At 36.9% G+C, this 17,305-nt stretch overlaps 1 protein-coding gene across 6 annotated transcripts in view; it reads right to left on the reverse strand.

The window, feature by feature from the left end:
• Positions 1-29: 29 nt before the first annotated feature.
• The window catches only part of ZZZ3 (zinc finger ZZ-type containing 3), a 44,417-nt gene continuing 27,141 nt past the window's right edge, over positions 30-17,305 (reverse strand). For 2 of the 6 annotated variants that reach the window (XM_026086569.1, XM_026086570.1), the window contains 9 exons: positions 16,380-16,527; positions 16,179-16,297; positions 15,811-15,885; positions 15,524-15,625; positions 14,093-14,188; positions 9,722-9,874; positions 4,735-4,869; positions 1,275-1,375; positions 30-898 (listed from right to left, as the gene is read on the reverse strand). In XM_026086569.1, the coding sequence (XP_025942354.1) occupies positions 754-898; positions 1,275-1,375; positions 4,735-4,869; positions 9,722-9,874; positions 14,093-14,188; positions 15,524-15,625; positions 15,811-15,885; positions 16,179-16,297; positions 16,380-16,527 (1,074 nt within the window). In that variant the 3' untranslated portion in view covers positions 30-753. The remainder of the gene's footprint in view (positions 899-1,274; positions 1,376-4,734; positions 4,870-9,721; positions 9,875-14,092; positions 14,189-15,523; positions 15,626-15,810; positions 15,886-16,178; positions 16,298-16,379; positions 16,528-17,305) is intronic. The other 4 variants (XM_026086573.1, XM_026086572.1, XM_026086571.1 and 1 more) reach the window with 4 other exon arrangements.

Here is a 17,305-nt window from a genome sequence, read left to right on the forward strand (position 1 = left end):
TTATATAACATTACATTTAAAAAATATATTTGAGTGACAATTTTATAACATTCACACACCATGAGCTGGTTAAGGAAGCATTGGAACAGTTGACGCCTGTAGTGCATCACTGTTGGTAAATATAGTTCATCTTGAAAAAAAAAAAAAAAAAAAAAAAAAAAATTGAAAGTCAATGTGATTAAGCAGCTCCGATTTAATAAAGGCCTGTAACCAACCATCGCCGAGACAGTGAGTATTTTTTAGAGTACATCCTAGAAGCAAACACTGTCATTGGTTAAAACCTTGCCTAAAGAAGTCAGTTACTGTGCTGAAAACTATTTCACAACAAAACTGCAAGCTACTAAACTGTTTTTATATAAATACTTCATCTCCTCTGGATCTCATTATAACCAAGTTCTTCAAAGCCTTTGGAATTTACTCTATCTTTAATGTGTGCTCTCATTTCTGGCTCACTCTTTTGTATGGTTTTCTTTTTGTTTAGATTCACCACCTAAAAATGAMTAAAGTGGTGAAAGAAAAGTCTCCCAGTGAAACCTTCTGCACACTAGGAATGTTCAGCTGCTGTTCAGTGATCTAGAACCATGACAGTTCAAAGCTGTAGTTTGACAAGTACACCCAGGAAGCTGTCATGCTGTGAGCAACATTTCAGGGAAAGCAGAGAGTCTTTCCAAAATGTGCACAGAATTAACAATGGTGCCATTGTTATTTTTCAGAGAGGATAGTAAGCCCAAGATTGTAGATCTGCTTCCCATGTCATCTATTTGCTGGAAAGTAGTTTGGGTCAAGATAATTGTAACTGGTGCCCTGGGACATGCAGTAGTCTCTGTCTAAAAATGTCTCTGCTCTGTAAATAGGCTCTAACTGATGGTCTTCCTTATGAATCTCTGTTTCATGCAAACTGTAAGGGAAAGAAAAAAGATAATGTTTTATAAGTCAAGTATTCTCCTTAACTTTCAAAAACAGTGATCATATAAACAGATCCATGCCAAATTTGATACCAAACAATTACTTCACAAAATATTTCCCCACTATTTAATAATACAAAACCTAATTTGCCTGCTGTACTAAAGAAAAAAATCCAATTTTTACACAACCCAAACATGCTTACAAAACACATCTCCCACAAATATACAGTACAGCATCTTCCACTTCACCCAACACAGGGAATGATGTATCCTACACTGGAAGAGAGATGCCTAACATCCACAGCAATTAAGCCACATAGAGAAAGTCGAGTTAACTACAAATGACAAGTAGAAGCGTATGCTGCTCACCAGTCAGAACAAGAATCACAGAAATCCAGGGACATTTCTTGAGGGCAGTCTTGGCAGTGCCACCGAACACCCTGAATAGGTTCAATTCCGCAGTTATCACACTGTGAAGCAGATGGAAGAACTTTGAGAAAAAGAAACCTTAAGCACTTAGTGCACCAGTAACACTTAGTCACACCAATATACCATATACAAAAATATATATGTTGGTTGGTTACTGCTAGCCCTTATAGCTAAATTTGTATCATCATGGACCATAATGTATTCATGGATAAGTCCTGACGTTCTAGGACAGGCCCTCCAGAGCCCTGAGGATTAATTGATCTTTCTCTTGCTTTGCTCTCCATTCCTCAAATGCTCCGTGTTGAGGTTATCCTCCTGCTCAAGAAATGCAGACCTAGTCCTGCCTGCAGTCTGTGCTTATCCTCGAACGGCTGAAAAAATTGGTGCAATACGATACAAAGCCTCTCAGCCTCTAGGGTGAACGTTGATGTCTCTATAGCCTAAGTCCAGCAATGGGAAATGTCTGAATATGGACCCAATTTCCAAGGAAGAAAAGAGCAGTAAGACTAGACCACTTGAGCTTGTAGTGAGGCTGTTGATGGGCTGTAGGTAAGGACCAGAAAGGTCAGACTGATGCATTTTCAAATTCAGGAAGTGTAACACGTCGTAAGTGGGCTGGAACTAAAAGCCAGTTGCTAGAAAGGAAGTGGGACAATTCAGATAAGGAAAAGAAGCCTAAAACTAAAGCTGAACAAAAAGATACAAACACATTTCCCATTTCCTGAGAAGAATCAGGGTCGACACATCTTAAGATCAGCTAAGTGCGAGAGGAGAGTGGCATGAAAAGGAGAAAAGAAAGTGCAAGCAAAACGTCACAATTGGACATTCAGGATGCTAGAGTGGGGGGGCAGAGATGCAAAGAGATTTATTTAAAAAAAAGAAAAAAGATAAAAAGAAAGAAAAAGAGACTGGAACTGCTAGGCAGGGAGAACCGTCCAAACCATGAAGAGAGCTGCAGAGACAGGGCTGAAAAGGAAAGAGAAATATGAGAAGCAAGCCTGTGCTCACAGGCGCTCATCCTCCTTCAGAACCTGAAGTGACACTCAAAGTCCTCTAACGCCACCTGAGAAACCCCTCACAGTGTCTCCCAGGGCGTCCCTCAGTGCACATGAAGCATCTTCAGCAGAGCATCATCAATGAGTGGGCTGCCAACTTGCAAGCTGAAAGTAACAGAAGTGGTAAACTTCTAAGACCCCTGATATACTTGCTGTATAAATCAGATGCTGCGAGTAAATGAGGCAGGGATGAAGGAAGAAAAAGGGCAGGTAAACACCTCAGAAAAGTGGAAGAACTGAGATTTCCACAAAACAGCTGTGCCTCTGCCACAGGTTTGAATAGTGCTAAGTAGACCTTTGGCTAAGAAAACCAGATTTGTCACAGCTGTATCCCTCCCTTCCACAACGATGACCTTCAAAGTTTGGGGGCTGATAACACAGAAGGGCTTAGCATATTTAGAGCTGTTCTCTGAAAATATCCTGTTCAGTATAATAATAAATACGTAAAAAACAAAGCAAAACAAAAAACCCACCCACAGTTCCAGTTATCTCAAGTTGAGAACAAAAGGTAGTGGAAACTCTTGACCTTAGTATCTGTGCTCTACCTTCCTGCCTCTGCTGTAAAACAGAAATAATACCATGCCTTTCATTTTATTTAAAAAAAAAAAAAAGTCATTAATATTTGCAAAGTACTCTAGTATTACAGCAATGAAAGCCATAAAAAGCCCACAAGGGATTCAAGATTTTAATATTCAGAGTAGAGTTTGAATAATGTGTAGTAAATAAGGCTGAAGGCCATGCAGAACCAAAAAAGATTAAAAAATAAACACAAAAAAATGTTCCAAATGGATGCTTATTAAATGAGCACTGTCTGGCCTGTGCTTTGAGGGAGGCAGCAGTCCTGTGGAAAAAAAAAAATGTATGTACTCATGTAATTTCATAGCTTACTATAATGCATAACAAAAATCAAATTCAGGTTGCAAAGAGGCTTTTTAACTTCTGAATGCTTGACGTTGCATAATGCCAATTTAGTTTTCTATGTGTAATTTAACGTAGAAAAAGCAATTAGTTTGATATCTAAAACTCTGTTCTTTTGATCAAAGTTTTGATTTTTTGGAAGAAAACACAAGCTTTCTGAAAAAAGAAGAAAAAAAAGAGACTTCTTCAGTGGTCTAACARCATGATTAAGTCTGTCAATATAAACTAACCAAGTTCTCTCACTTTTCCTGTCATTGATCTGAACTTTTAAACTGAATACCCTTTCATTTTGATAGAAATGGGTATTAGAAAATAAGTCTAGCTGCCTAATGCATTTCACAAGGTGAAGAAACTGCTCCAACATAGTGGCCATGTACACAAAAAATCCTTTGTAAATCAGAAGACATATTTCTAGAAAACTCCCTTTCTTTTCACACCCCCTATTACTGGTTGATGCTGGGACACAACATTATTTTAAGTTAATGTTTATTTTCTTAATTTCACATAACCAGTCTTTCATGCCCTTGCTTCAACTTCTGCAAGTATTACTTGATAGTATTAGGAAGCTGCTACAATTTTTCTCTGCAGCGAAAAACAAAAAAATAACTGTTAATCTACTAGCGTTCTCATTCCACATCTTTGTCCCTTCTTTGGTCTAAAGTGGAGGCAAAATGAGTCCAAAACCACAATCAAAGAATGATCATCAATGAATCAAGGTCAAAACAGAATGAAGTGTCAAATGGAATTCTCTGAGGATGCAACCTGGCTCTAGAGCTACAAATATGTTCGTAATCTGAATGAAGAAAAGACAGCATGCTTATTAATTTTCATACAGTATTGAACTGAAAGTCTACAAATATGTTGGTGAACAAGATCAGATTTCAAATGGATTTTGACATGGATCTATGTGAAGAAGATAAAGTGGTATCTAATAGACAAAGTACAATGCCTCTCCAGAAACGATCATTCTCCATCTTGTATTAGCGCAGACAACTGTTTAGGTAGCTGTTCTGCCGAAAAGAACTGACAGATCAATGTAGATCACAAGCTGGATATAGTTAACAGTGTCTTATAAAGAAAAAACATGATGGTGGGCATATAAACATGCACCAGGAGCACATACTGCCAGATAAAGGAAGTGCTCCTTTTATTTTATTCGATTTTGACTTCAGGTGTTCAGTTTGGGGCAGTCACATCTTGCTGAAAGTGCAGAGAGTCCAAATAACAGCAATATTCTGTGAAACATGCTATCAAAAATAGTGCAGTAATGGGCTTGTTCTGATTAAAGAAAATGAGGGAAAGAAAACATGGTGAACAAGAATTAAGGAAACATATATGCTAAACTAAATAAAGTCTTCTTCGGAAATCCAAACCATGCTATCTTTGGAAACGTCTACACTGCACAGAAGAACATCACTTTATCTTACCTTGAATCCCACATGCTGCACAAATCCACTTTCTGCATGCATCTGCTGGAGTTTCTGCTTCTTCAATTTTTTAAACTCTAAGAGTTCTTTGTATTCAGGTAACTCTCGATATGTTATTGGAATACTCTCCTCATCCTGTTCATGGAAAAAGAGAAATCTTTAGGAATGTAATTACAAGTAAGAGAGATTCCATGAATCATGAAGTATGATTAATTATCCTTTAAGAAAATACTGGCAAGATATTCTACGAGACATACTGAGAAATTATTTTGTAAAAACAACATAAAAAAGTACATATATCTAACTTGCATGTTATTTTGTATTATTTGTACTTGCATTATACCAAAACATCTTACAAATAAGTTTCTTCTAGTAAAGTACTTAGCTATAGTATAAGATGAGATAGTGCCTAACTTTAATTCCTAATTTTTCTTTCATTTTAGATGATCACCTTCAATTTGCATACAGTCTATTTGTCCTTATATTGTGGGCAAAATGGCAGCAGCAGTACAAGAGTTAGTTTTTGTTTAAGACAAAGCTAGTTTATTTTGCTTGTAAATACTTGGCAACAGATATTATGATATTTCAGAATTAAAATTACAGGTAAGTTTTATCAACTTAATTGATCCTTCCCTTTACCATTCTATGGAACATGAATGGTTACGATCACTGTTCGAAAGTACCTTCGAAGCTGTAAAAACTTTGAAACAAATGACACCCAAAAACTTGTTTACAGATTTAGCAAATTTTTGCACAAGCTCAGATTTTTACAAGGCCATAAATCAAGATAGCATCAAGCTTTCACTATATATATATTTTTAAATGAAAACAGTCGATCTTAACAGTCTTAACATCTCACCTTAACCCATAAGCAGTGACAAGAACCACTCAGGATCGCTCATGGTTCTATGACCATGACAGTGGAAGTTTCAGAGTTATCCCATCTTGTGCCCACCCCTTTACTTCATATTCTCTCTTAATAGCTTAAAAAATAGATTTTTTCAGAAATTTTTCAGAAATTATAAAACATTTTGCCTCCCTACATGATGGTGCATACAACTTTGCCAGAGATTTATAACAAATAGTTCTCTCCTTTAAAACAGTGACCATCACTGATTTCCCTCATCCAATTTTCTTCAAGGAAGGTTGCGGGCCTCTATGTTATGAGACAGAAGCAGCGCTCATTCCCATTAAAATGTCAACTGCGAAATGGCTATTTAACTGTGGCAGCTGTACTTGGTCAGTGGCAACTGTTTTCAAAGAGGACAAATCTTTAGGAATTTAAAGCATTTTTCAGATCATATATTGATAGCAATTTTCCATGATGAAAAACAGCTACAGGGGAACAATCACAATTCTTATAATGTAGCCTACACATATAATTTCTTTTTTTTTTTTTTTTAAGAATCTGTAAAAACTAAAGAATCTGCATTATTTAGTAAACATAAAATGGAGGGAAGGTAAAAGGTTTGCTGTTTAGTGTTAAATTTCAAAAGGCCTTATCAAATATTTCATTTTAATTTTGAAACTGTTTAAAGGACTGGGCTGTAAATATAAAAAATCATGATTAAATGTCATGATTAACTTGTGTGGTGATAAGCTACATTCTTTTCATAAAAAACAGGGATTCACTTCCTAAGCGAAACTCAAAGTTTTTCTGAAAAATACTGCCTGGCACAGAATGACTATACGTTGAATAAACTATGCTATAAAGACTCCCTGTACAGATACTTTATTCTGGAATAATAAGTAGCTGCATTCCAGAATAATTAGACTACTCGCAAAATTAAGTAATCATAACAGAGTGAAATTACTTTTCAGTTGAGAATAGAGTGTCCTCATTTAGGAATAACTCATTCATACTAAAAAAAGTTTTCAGGAATAGTTATGCCAGTCAACTTGCACTATACCAACAACATCTTTTGTTTTTACAAGGGAACAGCAACTGGTACTTCCATTGTAAAGAAGTCAAAGAAAAACCTTCCTATAATTTTCTTGCTACACCAAATCTCCTCTCCACCATGCTGATGCATAATATTTCTCTGAGGCAGTGACTGTCAATAAGAGATCTGACTTTTAACATTAAAACAGAATCCAGTACATTCGTTTTGAGACTAGTTCATGACGTCATTTTCGTTCCAATATGCTTCTCTCTTGCACTGATAATGGGGATGGAGACATGGACAAGGAGAACAGGAGAGGTGCCTGAGGAGTGGAAGAAGGCTAATGTCACTCCAGGCTTCAAAAAGGGCAAGAAGGAGGACCCAGGGAACTACAGGCCAGTCAGCCTCACCTCCATCCCTGGAAAGGTGATGGAGCAGCTCATCCTGGATGCCATCTCTAAGCATGTGAAGGATAAGAAGGTGATCAGGAGTAGTCAGCATGGCTTCACCAAGGGGAAATCATGCCTAACCAATCTGATAGCTTAATGAATCTGATAGCTTTCTATGATGGGATCACTAGCTGGGTAGATGAGGGGAGAGCAGTGGATGTTGTCCACCTTGACTTCAGTAAGGCTTTTGACACGGTCTCCCATAACATCCTCATAAGCAAGCTCAGAAAGTGTGGGATAGGTGAGCAGACAGTGAGGTGGATTGAGAACTGGCTGAAAGGCAGAGCTCAGAGTGTTGTGCTCATTGGCGCAAAGTCTAGTTGGAGGCCTGTAGCTAGCAGTGTCCCCCAGGGGTCAATACTGGGTCCAGTATTGTTCAATTCATCAGTGACCTGGATGAAGAGACAGAGTGCACCCTCAGCAAGGTTGCTGATGATACCAAACTGGGAGGAGTGGCTGATATACCAGAGGGACCTGGATAGGCTGGAGAGATGGGCAGAGAGGAACCTCATGATGTTCAACAAAAGGAAGTGAACAGTAAGGACTCTACTCTCCACCTAGGCAGGAATAACTCCATGCACCAGTACAGGGTGGGGACTGACCGGCTGGAAAGCAGTTCTGCAGAGAAGGACCTGGGAGTGCTGGTGGACAACAAGTTAACCATGAGCCAGCAATGTGCCCTTGTGGCCAAGAAGGCCAATGGTMTCCTGGGGTGCATAGGAAGAGCATCACCAGTAGGTTGAGGGAGGTGATCCTCCCCCTCTACTCAGCCCTGGTGAGGCCGCATCTGGAGTACTGTGTCCAGTTCTAGGCTCCCCAATACAGGAGAGACATAGAGCTACTGGTGCGAGTCCCGCATAGAGCTACAAAGATGATTAGGGGACTGGAGCATCTCTCATACGAGGAAAGGCTGCAAGAGCTGGGACTGTTCAGCCTGGAGAAGAGAAGACTGAGGGGGGATCTTATCAATGTGTGTAAGTATCTGAAGGGAGGGTGTCAAGAGGATGGGGCCAGACTCTTTCCAGTGGTGGCCAGCAACAGGACAAGAGGCAACGGGCACAAACACACACAGGCAGTTCCGTCTGAACATGAGGAAAAATTTCTTTCCTGTGAGGGTGACTGAGCACTGGAACAGGTTGCCCATAGAGGTTGTGGAGTCTCCATCCTTGGAGATATTCAAAAGCTGCCTGGACACGATTTTGGGCAACGTGCTCTAGGTGACCCTGCTTGAGCAGGGGGGTTGGACTAAATGATCTCCAGAGGTCCCTTCCAAACTCAACCATTCTGTGATTCTGTGATCTTTCTGATAACTGAGCTCACCGGTATCTTTCTACATTACTGCAAGCCAGAAATATATCCACCTGGAAATGCTGCACTAGTGAAGAAAGAAAAGATTAAACCAGATTTCCAAAAAAAGGGCACAGTCCATTATCAGTGCAAAAAACTAAAACAGCAACTTCCATCAAAACAAAAATAAATCCCAGTAGATTTATGGTGCCCATATTTTATTAGAATTAGGACACCATAGGGAAAAACAAATAGTTTTAGGAAAATATTTGGAACACAGTTGGAAAATACGTATTTTAAAAATAATACATAACAAAAAGAACATGTGTTGTAAGAATACTAATTTGCATCTCTTCTAATATGCATTTTTCATGCCACTTAAGATTCTTATTGGAATATGCTAACTTACCAGAAATCCCTTAAATGAACAAGAACACCATCACAGACAGAAGACAGAACACAACTGAAAATGTGTTGAAGACTGAGTAATAGATGAGCAAATTTAATAACTTAAGGCAGACTATGCAGTGCATGTAAGAAAGTCAATAAAGAGAATGAATGGACTTATACTGGGTGGCCTTAATATGTTCTGTTATGCAACAAGCTTTTGAGACACAAGATGTCACTAGGCTCTCAAATTCAGCAAATCAGGCCCTTCACTCTAAGTATAGTAAAGCCACAGTAATTCACAAAAGCTGAGAATCTTGCCCAGCATTTTAGTGGTAGGTTATAATCTCTGTATAAAATGGCATATGTGGAGATCTGAAAGACCAAATTTCTTGCCCAAATTCCTGTAGCATTATTGTATGTTATAAATTCGAAAACTGGAACACTAGATGCATTGAGTTAGGATGTGTACTGGAATTTCCCTCTAAAAACTATACCCATTTAATGCTTGAGGACTAAGTCTACCAGCTCATACTTTGACGTAGATTAAAAAATTTCCTGTAGTTAATCCAGCCAGTGAAGAAAGCCAGAAAGCAACAATGCTAATGGAATTTAATTTTACCAGGGCACTAACTTTTCTGATACTACACAACTTTAGCCAGAATCAACCTTTTCAAATTGATTTCATGTCAGATCCCTTTTTGAAAATATGTAACTAAAACTTTTCAAAAACAGTTTCAGGACAGAACTTGTACCACTTCTAAATATTTCATTTCAGAGTTTGTCTGTATTTTCTGTGTTTGGGGTCTTTATATTAACCATGCGTTTGCAACTCAACCTGGCTCATGAATCTGACCATAATTCAATACTTACCTGATAGTATTTATTTTATGGCAAGGATGCTTAATCCACATATTATTCATTAAACAAGGTTAAGACAACAGAAAGCAAGATATTCTGCAACTGATTTAAATGACATACCGATACTTCCTCTTCTGCTGCAGTATCCAAATGGCTGTGAAAGCTGGATCTGTCATCATCTTCATCCATATAAACTGGAGGTTCATGGGATGTCATGAAAGTTGAAGGTTTGAAAAGATGTTTATTTAAAGGGTGCTGCCGTCTACTTGATGACTATGGTGGAAAAATGATACATTTTTAAAGACATTCATTCTTCAGTTACCATTTAAGTAATCCTCGTCAATAAAACCTTGTCAAAAATTTGCTCTTTTACACTAAATCTACCATCTTTCCCATTATTTTTACTTAAACCTCCATATCAGAACCTCATATAGCTGTTTGGGTTTTTTTCCCCCATAAAAAGTGAAGTCAGATGAACAGTGGAATACTTTTTTTGTAAGAACCCAGCAAGAAAGAGTCCTTAACATAAAAACCCTACCATTTTAAAGATTAAGAACTGAAGCACAGAAAGACTAAAAGACTTCCCAGAGTCAGAGAAGCTGTTAGTGTGAGACTAGACAAAGGTGCAGTTTGGCACAGGTCCACGACCCAAGAGACCAGTCCATACTTGACACTTATCATCAACTCATTGTATTAGTTTGCGCCTTAGAAAATCTAAGTCTAGGCTAATTGTCCAGGTTTTTTCCCTAGTCTATGGAGAAAAAAGGCAATTGTTAACGCTAATTCATTCCACCATAAAAGAGGTTTCTAAGAGTTGGAAAGAATTGCTCTCTGAAGGTACTTTTTCATCTCCACTGACTGGAAAAGAAGCCTAAAAAATGTTAGATGAGATAAATTACTCCCTTAGTGCATATCTAAAACCTTTCAACTTTAATGCTGTCTGAAGGTTTAGAATGCACAGCAATTTTAAAATAGATTACTAAAAGGCACTCAGCCCCTATCACTTATTCCCCATGGAAGAATATTAAATATCAAATAGAAGAATTTCTGGTGAATGAAACTTTTTACTTAGATATTTTCTAGACCAGGATTTTGACATCTTAAACACATTCCACAATTTAAAGAAAACAATGGGAATCAAGAACTAGAAGTATAAAAAGATTTTTCTATAATCATAAAATGGAGGATTGTCTTGCACTGTCTAAGCTTCTGTCATGAAGATAAAGCATAACAAGTATTTACAGTAGTTAATATTTCTCTTTTTACACAAGGATTTTTATCCCAAGTGTTCCTAAAGACATTTACAAACATGTTACACTATAATACAACCACTTATCTCTAAAGAGGGATTCAACAATTTAACATTAGTTTATAGCTGTGTATAGGAGTAGCTGTGTATGTCACTAGGCAGACAAAAGTTTAACAAGGAGTTGAGATTAGCACCATTTACTTTTAAGGAAAGAGATGCAATCTGTAATAACAATTGGAAGCTGCTACCTCAGATCTGCAGATTAATTACTATGCACAGAGTAAAAAAGAACACTTTATTTTAATACTAATGTAGCATCTCTTGTGTTGAATTTTCTCCACCTTCTGCCTTATGATCACTGATTTCCTGTATCTGGTTTCCTTTGAAGGTTTCATACACAAATAATACTTAAGATTTATAAGGTTAAGACAGCGTTTCAGCCTCAGCTGACATAGTGATTTAAATTTTCTGTTAATACAAGGTAAACAGATCTGGATTCAATACTAGATCTGAAAATCTAAAAAGGAAAACCATGTCTGCACTTAAATAGTATCACCATTATGCATACAGTTACGGCCAGAGAATTTAACTGAGGATTTGAAATCTCTTTTTAACATGATTCTGCTGTTGGTGAAGAATGAATTAGAATGCTACGTATGAGGAAACAGTTAAAAATAATTTTTCCTGTGGGAAATCCATCTTTTGGAGTATGTTTAATACTGAGTGGGCTAATGATAGAATATGAACATTAAATTGGAAATGATGAGCCATAATTGATGAATTTAATATTAGAGTCCGAGATCTCTGATTCTGTTGCATTTTGACCAGTAGTGGATGATGGCTGTACAGTAAAATGAACTGGTTGATCCTGTTTAATCCCCTGTATCACATTACATCATACGAGAAGACATATACAGCATCTTCAGCAAGAAGTCAAGGGGCTGAACAGGCTTCTCATCTCTCCAGTAATCATTTCAAAAAAGCATACTGGGCAGGCCTCTTGGAGAAACATAAATAGCTTCTCCTTGTGAAGCACCTCTTTTAATGCAATTATTTGCATTAAATAAAACTATGTTTTTTTATTCTTCCATAGATGTGTGCCGTAAGTATCAGCATCCAATTTTCATACTCCTATTACAGGCAATAAAGCAGATACCGCAGTTTACAGTTTATATGCATACTCAGGATGAAAATAAGCATAAGCACAGCATAAGCGTGATCCAAACTTTCAATACCGCTTGCATTTTCTTTCTGCCACATTATTATCTCCACTGGAGACTTGGGAATAACTACAGCCTGGTACAGTGCTGTCAATCTGTGCCTTAAGGAGACAGCTATATTAGCAGACTGAGAGCTTAATTCTCCCACTTATAGTACTTGTTTGATTTTTTTTCATCTACTATATTTTTATGTGGGTTGCAAATATAGAGTGGAGAGGCTAGTGCCAATAGGAGTTCTGCTTCATACAGATCAGGGGACAATGACCTGACTCTTATGACTTGGTTGTAAGGATATGAATCATACTGTGAAAATAGATGCAAGTATTAGATACATGCTACATAAAAGCTTAAGAAAAATCTGTAGGATGGTAGCATTACCACTGTAGTATGAGAATGGTAAGAATTTCATAAAATATGTTTCAATCTTGATTATACTGTGTACGTATGCAGATCGCAAGTGTTAAAGAACTTTGAGGATCACTGTTGAATATAGAGAAAAACACGGTTAAAGTATCACAGACGTACTGATGAAGTTAAGAGTACTCCCTTTATTCAGCTAATACAGTGATCCCCTCACTGCCTGTCAGCACCGCTCACRTTCTGTAATAACAGTTTTTCCAAATAAAACTGAGAGGAAAGAAAGAAAGAAAAGTCACGTGATCTAAGATCATTCAAAAGGTTAAGAGCATATAAATAACTCAAAAAAATTTCAAAACTAAGTTTTCAAACTCCACTGAAATTAGCCCCACAGTATGGTAAGTGATACAAGTAATTCAGAGTTCTAACAGATGAATTTAACCACAGTATTTAAGGTATTAATGTTCCAACACAGAATCAGATAGGGGCACTCATTCTTTGTCATTCCTGACAATATAGCAGTACCTTCAGAGAAAACAAGGAGACAACTGGGGATCTGTAGCATTTTAAACTATTAGAGACACGACTTGGTAGATCTTGCTGTCAGGCCTCTCTGACAGTGAGGAAACTTTATACCCCAAACTTTCAAGGGACTAAATCTGCAAATATGAATTTTTGCAGAATCAGTATATAAGGCTTACTCTATTCATAATTAGAAACCATCAGAGACATCTGGATGCAAAAAGTAACGTTACTCTAGAGAATGTCACTATAGCAGGKTTTTTTTTAAGAATTTCTGTAAATATAGTTAACAGTAACAAAAAAACCCTGAGATTGCCCTTTTCAAATACACCAATGTCTAGGGTCCTCATTAGTACCCATGAGCACCCGCATGATTTACATCAAAATATATGACAGATCTGCACAGAATTTTAGGGTATTTTGTTTACTTTCCTAAACTAAGAAGATTTCTCAGGAACGTATTCTTTTCTCACCTATTCCAAGATCAGGAAGAACACTACATTTTAGTGGGAACGAAGAAGAGAGAGCAAAATCTGTGGATAAAAAACCTTTCTGGAGTAAAATCAAATCTCTCATATATGGCAACTGTAGATGGTTGTGTATGTTGCAAATCAAAACAAAACATGACACTGCAGAATTAAGACTACGCTTGTGCTAGTTTAGTATGCTCAGTTACGCATAATTTTCTATATTTTTGTTAATTAAAGATGACTGTACGATATGAGTTATAGGGCCCTTTATCCTCTTGCAAGAGAGCTCTTCTAGATCAATTAGAGTCAACTCACAAGTGAAGAAAAAGTACCCCAAGACCAAATCATTCAGCCCTAATTAGTTCAGCCTGCAGTCTGGCTGCTATGCTCTTTTCTGACACTTCATCTCCCATAAAGATTGCCTGATAGAGGTGTAATTAATACGTGTTGATGTGAAACTAGAGTAACATTCAACTTGCTCTACAGTGCTAACAGCAAAAGAAAGAGTACTTTATGAATGAAGTAACAAATAAGCACAAGGTATAACAATCTGCCTAGTTAATAATAAAGCACTAATGAAGACTTAAATCTATTGAAAATATGAATGATTTTGATTCAATTTGCACGCAGATGCAAACAGAAATATGAAATTTCTGCTGTAATATTGTCTCACCTTTTTGGAGTATAAATATAAGTTTGGAGTTCTTCCTGGAACTGGAATACCAGCTTTAGTCAGTTTTATAAAATATTTTTGCACCCTGCTGGCAACCTATGAAAAACAACATACAACAATTAAATGTCAGGTGAAATATAGCAGGTTTTCACTTCACAGTCTGGCCAGCAGAGCTACATTAATTCAGAATATGAGGACAAGAAATCCTAGTTGTCTACTCTGTGACAACTACTCTAACTGTCACTTATTTGCAGAAAGATACCAGTGTATTTGCAATATTTCCAGACACACTGAAGACTTTCAAGGAAAAAAGTTGTTTAAAAATACACAGAAAACCAAGCAAAAACAATGAGAAGGCACACGACTTCAGTAGTTTGTTACTTACTAAAGCTAAACTTACTCTTTCTTAACAATGACAGATAAATTACGCACAGTTAGTATACATAAAGTACATATTTATGAAATAAGTAAGCATACATTTTAGTTTTTCAATATGGGCAAATATACTTGTAAGTATAGATATCATCAGAGATGAGACAATGCTGTATATTGAAATACTTACGTATGTTTTACCTAATAACATATTACTAAAACACAACATACTTGAAAACATAACAAATCAACATTTTTGAGTCATGGTCAACAAGGAGAAATTACAATTTTTGGGGGAAAATGCCTGCAAGACAGCTGTGGAAACACTTGATGCCTTCGTTTGTAGATCTAGGCCCCAGCATAGAACTGATTCTACTGCCTGCAAATACTAAAACATCTGCTCTTTCTGCAGTACTGGGGTGGAACTCACGCTTCAGAACGGCGCTTTCTGCGGGAAATTCAGCAGTGCAATCTGACAGCAATTGATGTCACTACACTTGCTAAACTGAACTAAGGGATACTGCCAAAATCTAAGGAACAACAATTAGGTCAGACAGTTTTTGTCACGGGTTTTGGGGCACTCTGAGAATAAAAGGGTCAGGTTTATTAGTCAAATGCAGGCCCTGATGTTAAAGTTTTAAGGAAAAAAAAAAAAAAAGTAACTGAAAAGATACTGGGTTTTATTTATTGCTATTTTTTTAAAATCTACAAATAAATCCACTGTGAGTTTATGTCAACTCCTAGGATGCAGTAGTTGATACCAGTACTACCACAGCCTAGGCACTAGAGTATTCAAAGAATGCCCACAAAGTCAAATCTTTTTCTATAAAAATAAACTTTATTGCTTTAATTATGAACATTATCAGCTTGCAGAAAAATAATCCCTTTTTTAAATTCCTCCTCACTTTATGAATTATTTTTGCCAAAATCCCAAATTAGAAATACAATTACTTAGTGTTGAAGAGCAGCTCATGATACAATCTCTTATCAGTGCCTTCTAAAAAGCCACAAAATGTAACCAAGGAAAGGGATTACTCCTCCAAGTGTTTTTCTTTTTACCTGCTTTGCTGTTCTATTTCCCAGCTCATCAGCTATCTTCTGCCACCGTCGGGACTCTACTTCCTCTGGTGGATACTTCAAAAGCAACTGCTCAAGTTTTTTCTAAATCAAGCACAAATCAACAGAAAATATAAGTACATCTTTCCTAGTAGAGGTACGAGTTGTCATAAAATAAATGTGTATACACGTGACATTCAATTTCTAAGCTCTTTAAACTTTATTACACAGTTTGCTTTTATTCTCACGTATGTTACTACAATTACAGAAGTGGAAGGGTTTCCCATTACCTGTTCTTCTACAGTCCACAGCTGGTTAAAAGTTTCGGGTTTGGTCTCATCGCAAAGTCGCCCTCTTATCATCTGCTTAAATACAGTATATAACATGGAATAGGTCTTTAGAAAAAAGGAGGTTAGGATCTCGATTTTAACCCTTTTCCTACATACGTAAAACCAAACTCCAAACAAATAAATGCATGAAAATTTGAACTAAAATTTGCCTTACCTAAAAATACGTTCTCTGATTTGAGTACCCAAATAAATTGCCATCACCAAAATTAACATTTGAAGTAACAGTTAACATTATCCACACACCTGTATTAAAAATGTTTAAAAGTTACTATCTTGTAAAATTTTGTCTTTCCTTTTGTAACAACTACCTGTGGACGACTGCTTGTAGAACCTTCTGGACCATCACTTAAAGGCAATACAGAGTATGAAACAGACTCCCCATCCTTCTTGGGATCCAAAGGACTTTTTGGTCTTGCAGGTATACCTACTGTAAGCAACACAAGAAAGGAAGTATTAGACCTCCACATTGGTAATTTTTTTCTTGTAATTTACACTAATTTTCCTTTTACCTTTGTCAAAAATCAGCTTCACTCTTCTACTGTTACGCTTTCGGTTTTTGAATTCTCTCTCAAAGTTTCCAAGGCTAGTGGTGTATTGGTCCCAGGCAATCTCAGGGAGCTGGACAACTCTCTGAGGATATGGAAGACCCATATCAACCTGGGGAAAAAAAAACAAAACAAACCACAAGTGAAAAGCAATATTTAATGTAACTGTTGTCCAAAAAAGGAAAAAAAGAAAAAGAAAAAAAAAGAATCCTGAAAAGCTATGAAACCCTGAAACTGCTTTTTAGGTAATAGCAGAGTTCAAAATCAGTATTTTAAAGTGCCATACAGCACACAGCCTTTATATGGGGAAGGTATTTTTGAAGAGTAATACACAACAGTGCATATAAAATATGCAGCGGCACGGTCAATGATGGCTTATTGGACATAAGAGCTTAAAACGTATATTTCGCAGATGAAATCAGGTGTTTTGACTTTAATATCCTGTTACTTTTTTTTAATTAAGATATTGTTTGTCCAGGATTTGTACCTTTCTTCAGAAATACAGGAAACTATGGGATGCAAAGTTTTTTCATCTGATAAAACCTAAACCTCTCTCATCAAAGAAACCAATGCATATTCTACACTGACTTTCCTACCTTCTGCCTAGAACCCAACTGCTGCAAGGCTCCTCACTTTACTCTAAGGTCAGTCTTACAATAAGCATCATTCCTTTGGTTCAGAGACAAAAATACACTGGATGCTTTCAACTAGCATTAGTATTTCCCCGATACAGTAATATCAAACATAACACTATTGTATCTTGCACGCTATAAACTCATCTCAAAATTTAATGGAAAGACAACTACTGAAACCAACGGCCCTAGGTCAGACCTCTCCATAAGCCTAGGTCTCTACAAACCTAGGAAAAGGACACCACAAAATACCTACCT

This window comes from Apteryx rowi, unplaced genomic scaffold (assembly GCF_003343035.1).
Source record: "Apteryx rowi isolate R43461 unplaced genomic scaffold, aptRow1 scaffold_7, whole genome shotgun sequence".
Taxonomy (NCBI): Eukaryota; Metazoa; Chordata; class Aves; order Apterygiformes; family Apterygidae; genus Apteryx; species Apteryx rowi.